The sequence below is a fragment of the Eumetopias jubatus genome, unplaced genomic scaffold (assembly GCF_037043125.1).
Source record: "Eumetopias jubatus isolate StellerSeaLion01/CBP00866 unplaced genomic scaffold, mEumJub1_p1.0 scaffold_1, whole genome shotgun sequence".
Classification (NCBI taxonomy): domain Eukaryota; kingdom Metazoa; phylum Chordata; class Mammalia; order Carnivora; family Otariidae; genus Eumetopias; species Eumetopias jubatus.
In genome coordinates, this window is record NW_028274807.1 from 98,223,477 (window position 1) to 98,236,045 (window position 12,569).

Genomic DNA, 12,569 nt, shown 5'->3' on the forward strand with positions numbered 1-12,569 from the left:
TGGAGCCTTTCATACCTAAATCTCAGGGACCTCAGAAACAAGAAAAACATTTAAAAAATGGTGAAGAAAGAACTTAAGTGTATTTTAATATTTTATAAGGGAGACAGGGAAGACTGATACTGCAATGTAGCTTCATCTGCCTTCTGTCTCTCTCTTTTTTCATTTAATTGTTTCTAAAAATTGAGTATTGCATGCCTGAGGCGGATTTCTCTTTGCTTTCTCATGGGTCTTCCTTTCCTTACAGCTGTATAAATTATATGCAAGTTGAATGTGAAGATTTATTCTTTTCATTCTCCCTATAAATTATATCATTGTGTTTTCAGAGGGTTGGCAAAATATTTCCTTAATGTATGTATCTTACGTGTGGAGAGAAAACATATGCTAAAAATTCTGGTTTATTTTTATTGATTAAAAATAATCATTCAATTTTGATTGATATTTCAGTGACTCAGAAAGGGAAATCTAATAAAACTGCATTAATATAATTTATTTATGTACGCATTTTCATATACTTATGATATAAAGCAAGGAAAGAGAGCCATAGAGGAAGGCTCTGTATAAGAATAGTGCACAGTATTTGTTTCTTCTGATTGGAAAAGAATGATGTCTTTCTTTGAAATGTAATTCATATGATAGATCATTTATCACAGGTAAGAATCAAGGTTTCCACCCTTTTCTTGCCTTTCACTACCCAACTATCTTCTAACCAGCCACCTGCCATTCCAGCTTTTTACAGGGTTCCTCAGTTGATCTTGAAGGCACAGATACACATTCCAAACTAAGCTCTGCAAGTGTTTTGATACAGACACTCCCAGACTCAGCATCCTTTAGCTATCATTATCTTTAACTCTGACAACTGCATGGGCTCCTTCTTTAGAAAGGCTAATCACTCCTAAGGGTTTAAATAGCCAAATGATACACTTATGTAGAAATTATTTAATTAAAGAGGATGTTAAAAATCCATGCCTGGGAAAAAGAAGGTGGGGGTATAGTATGATACTGAGCATACACTATAATTAAGTACATTGTGATCATCTCTTAAGCAAAATCTTAAGTTTTCCTGAGATACCAAGCATCTTATACATCTCAACACCTGATACTGAGCAATGGGCTCATACTTTATCACACTCTAATCAAATAACTTTGTGGTATGCTATATCTCTTTATGAGTAGAAACCTATAGTTTAAAGAATATTAATTTTCTATCAGAATCCCAATCTGATCTGTAATGGGCACTTCTGATATCAATGTGAGTTTTCACAGGCAAACAGGTGTAATGGCCAAATTACTGCCATTATTACTGAGTCTGCCTATATCTAAAAGGCATCACTTACATCAACCAGTCATTTGATTGCTGTAAGATGCAATGAAGGCTGCTGTGTTAGTATGATATGCCCTTTACCAAGTATGGCTTGGTTTAGGAAAATGTCATTGCATGGCACAATATTTCAAAGTCACCCAAGTTTAAATACAAGTCATATTAAGCATGTTGACAGATCATTTTGAGTGTCAGTTCAACAACTGCTAAAGTTTGTATCACTCTTAAAAAGCTCCAAATGTAGGAGTCAGTTAGAATAGTGCATATGAGTAAAGGCTAAAAATCTGCATCTTTATTTCTGTTGCAGTTTTGTAATCAACTACGAACGATGAAACCTTCCATAGCTGAGCTGCTTCACAGAGGAAGGATGTTGTGGATAATTCTTCTAAGCACAATTGCTCTAGGATGGACTACCCCAATTCCCCTGATAGAGGACTCAGAGGAAATAGATGAGCCCTGTTTTGATCCATGCTACTGTGAAGTTAAAGAAAGCCTCTTTCATATACATTGTGACAGTAAAGGATTTACAAATATTAGTCAGATTACTGAGTTCTGGTCAAGACCTTTTAAACTGTATCTGCAAAGGAATTCAATGAGGAAATTGTACACCAACAGTTTTCTTCATTTGAACAACGCTGTGTCCATTAACCTTGGGAACAATGCATTGCAGGACATTCAATCAGGAGCTTTCAATGGTCTTAAGATTTTAAAGAGGTTATATCTACATGAAAACAAACTAGATATCTTCAGAAATGACACCTTCCTTGGCTTGGAAAGTCTGGAATATCTACAGGCAGATTACAATGTCATTAAACGTATTGAGAGTGGGGCATTTCGGAACCTAAGTAAATTGAGGGTTCTGATTTTAAATGATAATCTCATCCCCATGCTTCCAACCAATTTATTTAAGGCTGTCTCCTTAACCCATCTGGACCTACGTGGGAACAGGTTAAAAGTTCTTTTTTACCGAGGAATGCTAGACCACATTGGCAGAAGCCTGATGGAGCTCCAGCTGGAAGAAAATCCCTGGAACTGTACATGTGAGATAGTGCAACTGAAGAGCTGGCTGGAACGCATTCCTTACACTGCCCTGGTGGGAGACATCACCTGTGAGACCCCTTTCCACTTCCATGGAAAGGACCTGCGAGAAATCAGGAAGACAGAACTCTGTCCCCTGTTGTCTGACTCTGAGGTGGAGGCTAGTTTGGGGATTCCCCACTTGTCATCAAGCAAAGAGAATGCATGGCCAACTAAGCCTTCCTCAATGTTGTCTTCTGTCCATTTTACTGCTTCTTCTGTTGAATATAAGTCCTCAAATAAACAGCCCAAGCCCACCAAACAGCCCCGAACACCAAGGCCACCCTCCACATCCCAAGCTTTATACCCTGGTCCAAACCAACCTCCCATTGCTCCTTACCAGACCAGACCACCCATTCCCATTATATGTCCTACTGGGTGTACCTGTAATTTGCACATCAACGACCTTGGTTTGACTGTCAACTGCAAAGAGCGAGGATTTAATAACATTTCTGAACTTCTTCCAAGGCCACTGAATGCCAAGAAACTTTACCTGAGTAGCAATCTGATTCAAAAAATATACCGTTCTGATTTTTGGAATTTCTCCTCCCTGGATCTCTTGCATCTGGGAAACAATCGTATCTCTTATGTCCAGGATGGAGCCTTCATTAACCTGCCCAACCTAAAGAGCCTCTTTCTCAATGGCAACGATATCGAGAAGCTGACACCAGGCATGTTCCGAGGCCTACAGAGTTTGCACTACTTGTACTTTGAGTTCAATGTCATCCGAGAAATCCAGCCTGCAGCCTTCAGCCTCATGCCCAACTTGAAGCTGCTATTCCTCAACAATAACTTGCTGAGGACCCTACCAACAGACGCCTTTGCAGGCACATCCCTGGCCCGGCTCAACCTGAGAAAGAACTACTTCCTCTACCTTCCTGTGGCTGGTGTCCTAGAACACTTGAATGCCATTGTCCAGATAGACCTCAATGAGAATCCTTGGGACTGTACCTGTGACCTGGTCCCCTTCAAACAGTGGATTGAAACCATCAGCTCAGTCAGTGTGGTGGGTGATGTGCTTTGCAGGAGCCCTGAGAACCTCACCCACCGTGATGTGCGCACGATTGAGCTGGAAGTTCTCTGCCCAGAGATGCTGCACATCCCACCAGCTGGAGCATCCCCAGCCCAGCCTGGAGATTCTCACCTTGCTGGGGGGCCAACAAGTGCATCACCTTATGAGTTCTCGCCCCCTGGAGGCCCCGTGCCACTTTCTGTGTTGATTCTCAGCCTGCTGGTTCTTTTTTTTTCTGCAGTCTTTGTTTCTGCAGGCCTCTTTGCCTATGTGCTCCGAAGGCGCCGGAAGAAGCTGCCCTTTAGAAGCAAGAGGCAAGAAGGTGTGGACCTTACTGGCATCCAGATGCAATGCCACCGGCTTTTTGAGGATGGTGGCGGTGGTGGAGGTGGAAGTGGAGGTGGGGGCAGACCAACTCTTTCCTCCCCAGAGAAGGCTCCTCCTGTGGGCCACGTATATGAGTACATCCCCCACCCAGTTACCCAGATGTGCAACAACCCCATCTATAAGCCTCGCGAGGAGGAGGAGGTGGCTGTTTCCTCAGTCCAGGAGGCAGGGAGTGCAGAACGAGGGGGTCCTGGGACACAACAACCAGGAATAGGTGAGGTTCTCCTAGGAAGTGAGCAGTTTGCTGAGACACCCAAGGAGAACCACAGCAACTACCGGACCTTGCTGGAAAAAGAAAAAGAGTGGGCCCTGGCAGTGTCCAGCTCCCAGCTCAACACCATAGTGACGGTGAATCACCACCACCCTCACCCTCACCACCCAGCAGTTGGTGGGGTTTCAGGGGTAGTTGCGGGAACTGGGGGAGACTTGGCTGGGTTCCGCCACCATGAGAAGAATGGTGGGGTGGTGCTGTTTCCTCCTGGGGGAGGCTGTGGTGGTGGCAGTATGCTACTAGACCGAGAAAGGCCACAGCCAGCCCCCTGCACAGTGGGATTCGTGGATTGTCTCTATGGCACTGTGCCCAAATTAAAGGAACTGCACGTCCACCCTCCTGGCATGCAATACCCAGACTTACAGCAGGATGCCAGGCTCAAAGAAACCCTTCTCTTCTCGGCTGGAAAGGGCTTCACAGACCACCAAACCCAAAAAAGTGATTACCTCGAGTTAAGGGCCAAACTTCAAACCAAGCCGGATTACCTCGAAGTCCTGGAGAAGACAACGTATAGGTTCTAACCGTAAAAGAAAAATAAATTAGTGCTTTTTTTTTTCAAAAGAAAAGGAAAATAAAAGAAATATATCCCTTGCTCCCTTTACACTTGTCCCAATAACTCCATTCTCACAAACTTCCCTGCCCTGAACAGGACTGAAATCGCATGATAACTAGAAAATACAGATGTATGCTCTCCCCTCTCAGATGTGATTTGGAGGAAGGGCCATACTCAGATCATTAATCAATGAAGTGCCTTCGCAGACTTTTGCCAGCAAATGTTATCATTATTTTTTATACTGAAACTTGAGACTTTGACTGTGCCATGTATAAGGTATATTGGGGATCATTGTATTGATCCTAATTAAGTAAAATTCGATGTGTCTTTTTATTTTCAGTAATTTTTTTTTTTTTAGTTGTAGTTTTGTTTGATTGGGGGGGGAACAATTGACATTTGTGGCTTTCTTTCCTCTTCCCATCATGGCACAGATTCTGTACATGTATTAACAATGCAGTTTGCTGCATGCCTGGAAACTGCAAGACGGGGAGGGAGGGGGCGGGTCTTGCTCGAATGTTCTCACCCACTCTTTTTTCTGTCACACACATACCCCCATGCAAATCACAAACCCTGCACACAGTCAGGTCCCTAAACCTGCAGCCTCTTCCTTCTGGTGCAGGTACACACACACACACACACACACACACACACACACACACACACACAGACACACACACACACACAGACACACAGACACAAATGTATACATGTGTGCGTGCATGCGCACACAAACACGCGCCCCATTCCTTTTCAACCCAATTTAATTATTTTGGGTTTGATCCATTCCTCTACTCTGCATAGCTTCATGTTCCCTTCAACCCTAGTGTACAGCACTCTCCTACCACCCTGGGAAAAGTCATATTCTAGGTTGGATCCTACTGAAGTGGAAGCCTGGTGGTTTAACAGCTGGAAGCATACCTAGGGATGAGCACCCTCTTTGTGACACTTCATCCTGATGCCAAGATTTTTTGGAGAACATCTGCACTTTCTTATATATATATATATAATATTAAAAAATAAAAAAGCAACTGGGTATATATCACTAACAGCTTTGTAGGAAGCACTTTTAATGTTTTCTCTCTCACACAAAGATTCAAAAGAAATGTGCATATATTTATTCTGTAATTTCAGTGATTATAAATTGTAAAGGTAATGTTTAATCATTGTATAGTGATTATGCGTCTGGTATAGCTTTCCTAATAAAAAGTTTTTGAAAAACATAATATATTATATATAGAGGATACCAAGCTTGAACCTTAAACTCCAGCTATGCCATGCCTTTCATGCTCCCATTTGTTTTTAAATCTTTCTTTTACTTGTTATACAGAAAGCTAGTTTATTAACAAGTTTGATGCACTGTGATGTTGATAAATCTTATTACCTACCACCCCATCACATACCAGGATACAATTGGGACTTAAAAAAATCTGATTTATATAGTTCACTTTTACTCTTGGATTATGAATTTCAAGCTCAGAAACCCAATAATGCACCATTTTTCCTAGGCAGGTTGTGATTGGGAGAAAATAAAGTAAGGAGATTGCTAAGAAGTACAGGATTATATAGACGAGGTAATCAAGGAATTAAGGATCCATGCACCTTAAGATAGTAAATGACATAAAGAAAAAGGAAAGTGAAATTGCTATTCTTTTTTTAAAACATGCAGTAAAATCACACACACACACACACACACACACACACGCGTACCAAACTCTAAGGCCCTGGAGCCAATTTGACTGTCAGAATCCTGTTAATCTGTACAAGTTGTCATTGTTATATTTAGCTACTAGATTTTTTTCTAGCCACCTAACTGCAGCTGGCCCCAGTCAGGCTTGAATTAAGACAGAAGATGCTGAATGAGTTTTTCCTTCTGTATGGTATTAAAATAATGTTTAAAATTAATCTGACAATAATCCAAGTTATGATCCATTTACATGTGAGCGAAACCAAAGAAAATTGGATTTTTAAGGTGCCAGGATCTTGTTTGTGAAAGAAACTAAACTGATAGAAACCTGAGCTTTGAGGCAGGCACTTATCTCATTATGCCAGTAGAGGGCAGCAGAGCTCCAGAGATCCACAGACCCTGTAGCTGCAGGACTGTGCAGTGAGACCAGTGTTCTCTCAGTTTTCTTAAGCTGCCCATAGTAGAAATTATCGTTACGTGTTGAATGTAATTCACCACAAGTCACCAATGCCTTACATTACTTCTTTTTCATAAAAAAAGACTTGCAGCTTCTAAAGCTGTGTTACTGATATAAAAGTTAAGGCATTGTATTTAAAAAAGCCCCATGAATGTCTAGAAGAACATATTTAGATATCTCTTGATTAATTATAAATGGGTATCAACATAAGTATGCATAAAATAAAAACAAACATATATCAATACAAAAATGCAACTTTTCAGGGCCGACTTGCATTTGGCACATTGTACCTAAATTTTCTGTCTTCCATTATTTGAGGTACATTGGAATTATAGCAGAAAAAGAAAAACATAATTCACTATATCTCTACATACAATATTGAAATGTACTTTTCTTGTGCAAGAGGATCAGATCCACAATTAAATAGGTGTCATTCTCCTTTTTTTTGTTTATTCTCTTTACTTTCCCATAAGTTAGCTTTTTCTTAGTTATCTCACTTTCCTTCTTCTTTATAATCATCCTTCCCTCCTTTACTTGAGGACTTTTTTTTTTTAAAGCACAGAAAGTCAGTGTTTTAAACACCTGTAAGTGTTTTAAAACCTGATCTAATGGAGTCCCTCTAAACTAGTGATTTATCATGTCCCCATTCCTCAATAAAATACTCTGGTGAATGGTAGAAAGCATGTGCATAATAGAAATTCAAAATGAAAAGCTAGATATTTCTGACGGTAATCATTTCCTTAATAACAATGCACACATTCATAACATGGCATATTATACAAATCAGGTTAAAGTACAATCCCTAATGATCCTGGTGCTTTTGACATTTGAAAAATGTGTGTCCATAACCATATCAAATTACAATATAACTTGATAATTATGTTTATATTTTATTTATTAAATACAGAAAGACTCTTTTGTCTTAAATATAGGTAGTGATTTTACTCTTGAATGAGGAATAAATTTTATTTAGCAAAAATAAATTTATATGAGAATGGAATTTTGTATTCAAGGAGATAAATTTTTGCTTCCATGGAGTTTTCTACCCCTTTGGCTAGGCTACTTATTTTAGCTGTGCCTTAGAATTATTTAAGTTAGCTTTAATTTATAATACCAGGTATGTTTTCAGAAAGTACCATGGGTACTAATCTAGGTTCTCTGATTAGGATTTGTTCCATGTTTTTGTTGCAGTAAAAATTACTTTTGAGAAAAAAGATTGCTAATTCACCTCACAGTTATGGTCAATTTGACTGAAGCAGACCCAGATCTGGCAGATATTTGCTATTATTCATTGCTACTTTACTATAAATTATAGTAATAATATTTGAAAACAATAAAATGTATTGTAATGTCCCTTTAATTATAAGATGGTGAGTGGAAAATAGTTGAAAGTGAAATATTAGTTTGACACAGTAACGGTTTTAACATATTATTAATCATATACAGTGTAATTTATGTGGATGCTTTTATGTTTTTATTTAAAAAGCTACATTACTTCCTCCAATTGCAAAATACTAAAAACAATATATATATGTAAGTATGAAAAAGTTCAGAGAGAGATCACAAGGAAAGTTTAATGACTGAGCTTAAATTTTTCTTTTCCCCCTCAACTAGGAATGTTAGTTTTAAACCCTTGATATCTGAGAATATTTGTTTCTAGCACTATAAAAGTTGATAATGCAATTGCAGAAATAAGGAATTTTCTTTAACTATTGCAACATATTATTTTGATTCATTTAGTGTAAATCCATTGTTCACACAGTCCTATCCTTTTACAGGTATGTTGTCTGAGCTGATTAATGTTCTAAGATGGCTATGACAAAGGCAACATTAATGAAATGCTTTACAAAATGTGAGACAGGACAACAACAAATCAAGATAATATGAAAGGAAATGATAATAAAAGAACACTCCATCTTAAATTAAGTGAGTTGAGCTGGTTTAATTTGAACTTAGACATTTATAACTTAGCTCAAAATCCTCAGCTAAAAATTCAGGTGAACAGATTATAAATATCACTAATTTTACCATATAAGTGTCCGGTTTAATATCTATAGGCCTTTTAAAAGTAATAGGAGCAATAACACATGTGTAATTGGGCAATCGTGTGTATATGTGTGTGTATAACTATTATATATGTATATACACTGTATATACATGTATATAGTTTATATATGCTGAATTATATTTACATGTAAATTATGCACTTTTTCTCACATGTATAACAATTTCAGTTTTATGCATTTATTTTCCTTGCTTCTGTCTAGCTAATGTCCAAGTGAAGATGGATGAAATTATGAGTCTTCACTTTGGAAATACTCACATGTAAAAAGTAACACTGTAATTAATATTTCTGAATTTAAAAATTATTTTATCTTTCAATTTGTTTCCTTTTATTATTTAAGTCATAGGGGATAAATCTCAAATTGTGATTTAAGTCCTCAACCGTAAAAAAGCTGATCTCTTATAAATATGCAACACAAGTCACATGAAAAGCAAGTCCTCCTTTTCCAGTTTTCTATTTCTAGAATAAATTTTGTAGGTGAAAGTAATTACCTTTGTAATTTATCTATAGAAAAAGTGAAATCTTAAAAGTAAATATAAGAGAAGTAAAGGTCCTGTTAAGACATTCATGATCTTATTTATTTCTTTTAAATATCAGCCTTTATTTAAAGTGTATAAAGGTAGTGATAATAAAAATAGATAACCATTTCTAGTATACTTTTATGAAATCTAAATTGAAGGAGATGATTTCTCATGTCAGGAAAGCAGGTGTACACCAGAACTTATCTGTTGTGAAGAGGGAATAGCTTGGGTAGAATCTTCAATTCTGATAATATTTGCTCCTGAATATAAATAATTTTTGAAAATATGGATCATTTCTTCTCTATTGCACCAATACAGATGATTTTTCATATAATTTAAAAATTCTAATAGAAAATAATACTTGTGGTGAATGTTAAAGATATATAACCAAGGAGGCATTATAATAAATTTATGGTTGACCCAACCTCTACAATATCTTTAAACATTAAAACACAGATGAACATTAGTAAAAAGGAGGCTTTCCTCATTACCACCCAGTGACAAAAAGGCCCAGTATACCTAATTAACTGTTTCCTTAGTATGTTCAGTTCATCTACTTGTTTATTAGTACAGTGAATTGATAGTTTGCACTGTATTAAATTGTATCAAAATCAAATAATTTTCATGAAAAAAATACAATCACCAGTAAAAACAAACCTGAATAATTCATTTAAATTCAACTGCAACAATTAGCACGTTGTTCTCTTGATGACAGGTATCACATTACCAATATTGTATTATATGTGAATATAGGGCTTTTGTGCTACTGACACATTTTACTACTTTTAGGCTTACAGGATGATGGATGACCATATAATGATTTTTCGTAGCATTTAAAACAAGAGCATAACTTTCCTAACTTGGGGAAGGAAAAGGTAGCCCCGAAAGAAGATGCTGAAACAAAGATGTCATCTGATCGTGTGGAGGGACAGAAAGAAGTTCTCTTCTTCCTGGCCCTATTCCTGTCACTAATCCTGACAGGTCTGTTTCTACTTCTGTTTCTGACTCAGTACCAAGATATTCTTGGGACTCAGGGCACATTTATTGAACTCAAATTAGGTGCCAAGACAAGATCAGGGATGGATGAGAGTCCTTGCACCCAATGACAAAATGTCCAATTCACTTACCTTTGTACCTAGGCTGAGAAAATAATTCAACACATATCTCTTCATTGTGACATCATTTATAAGTCTGGTGAAAAAGTCAGAACCTATAACAGTAAAACAGAACCACTTCTAGAAATCAAGAGAGAATCAGCAAATACTTTAAAAATATGGAACCTATCTTTAAAATCTCAAAACCTTGAACTTCCTCCTTTTAAATGTACTCTGTCTTTGCCATGGCTTCCAAAATACTAGTTTAACTGAAATAAAGAAACAAATGTATAATATTTGTATTAAGACCACCTGCTGTTACTGGAACCCACACATTTTCAGTGGTTTTTCCTTATTTACAGTATAAACTTTCTGACTATTCAGAAATTCTAAGGCTTCCCCCCCCCACAGAATTCTGGTAAAATGAGTTATCTTAAAATGTCTTTTCTTGTTGTTGTTCTGTGGTAACTTTATAACCAAAACAATTATGTCAATATGTAAACTATTAACCATATACTGTAATTGGAAAAAAAAAACCCTTAAAGTCTATCTAAATTGGGCATTTTTTATGTATTAAATTGAATTGGGATTTTTTTTTTCCCTACTTGTGCTCTTCTTCACCTGATTTGGATTCAAAAGTGAAATCTATTCCTCTGTTTTTAATGAACAGTTCATCAGATGCTTTACTTTTCTAGCTGGCAGTAGAAGGGAGGTGGGTACAGAAAATGTTAACAGGTGTAAGTAATCTGTGGAATAATTAGACCCAGGAGCCACTCACGTTGCCTTCAGAAAACCTTCCTCAACAAGAAGGACAATGAAAGAGAGAGGGAAAAAATGAAAATGTTCTCCCTTTCTGAAGACCATCTCATAAAATCTTGATGGAGAAAATTTAAACAAGACTTTCACATTAACTTTCGGTGTTCTATCTTTGGAAGTGTTTATATTCCATAGTAGGTTCACTGTATCTTTCAGCATGATTCTAAGCCACTTCAACTGTCATCTGTTAACATAACCATTGAACATGGAATCAAACCTTAACGTTAAAGTAACTAAACCAGCTATAATTAAAAGTAATTCGAATGCAAAAGAAATCACAAGGATAAACTGAGGTGACAATGCATCGTAAAACATGTCACTTAATTCATAGCATAGCTGTGTAAAGTGAATTACAAAGTCTTTCTTTTTTTTAATTAGTAGTTTCTCCCATATAAATAAGAAGTCTCTGCTATCCCCTAGTTATTTTTTTGGCCACATTAACATAACTTTCTCCTGATCCCCATACCAGAATTCATTTAAGGAATACAACCCAATTATTAATATTTCAGAAACCTTAATTATTTCTTAAAAATTGTTATTTATCATGTAATATGTCCCAGAACCATGACTATTCCAGAGCCAAACATACATAGTTTAAAACATTTTTTTTATTAGGTATAATATTTTTCTCCTCTATTTGTGTTTATGTTTGAAGTTTAGTAGTATAAATGATACTGAAATTGTTCTTTAATTTGGATCATATACCTTGTCTCTTTATAAACGTGGATAACTGCTGAACATTGCTTAAGTTATTCTGGAGATATATAGGGTATAGATATAGGATATATACACACACACACAGACATATATGTATATGAATATATAGAGGGACTTATTTACTAATACCCTTATCAATAAGTGACAGTTTGCATAATATGTTACTGCACAGATTAAATTTTAAAGATAGCATGTGTGTGTGAGACGGTGGGGGTAGCAGAGGGAGAGGGAGAGAGAATCTCCAGCAGATTCCCTGCTCAGCGAGAGCCCAAGGTGGGACTGGATTCTACAACCCTGAGACCATGGCCTGAGCAGAAATCAAGAGTTGGACACTCAACTGACTGAGCCACCCAGGTTCCCCTCACAGATTAAATTTTAAAAATATTTAAATTTAAGGTTCAAAATAGGGTAAGAGATAGTGTGGAATGCTGAACAATATACAAAATGTAGCTGCTAATGTTTTATTTGTTAAATGAACCAGGCTTGAATTTGACAATAGATCACTTCTCATCTCATGTTAATGGCTATCCAGTTCTAAGATACCATATTCATTACTCCCACCCCATTTCAAGAAAAAAATAAGTTAACATTTCCATA

The 12,569-nt window shown here is 36.9% G+C and overlaps 1 protein-coding gene across 1 annotated transcript; it reads left to right on the plus strand.

Annotated features, from left to right (window-relative positions):
- The first annotated feature begins 1,646 nt into the window (after nucleotides 1-1,646).
- SLITRK3 (SLIT and NTRK like family member 3) lies at nucleotides 1,647-4,586 on the plus strand. The gene has a single exon (XM_028103038.2). The coding sequence runs from the start codon at nucleotides 1,647-1,649 to the stop codon at nucleotides 4,584-4,586; it is 2,940 nt and encodes a 979-aa protein (XP_027958839.1).
- Nucleotides 4,587-12,569: the final 7,983 nt, after the last annotated feature.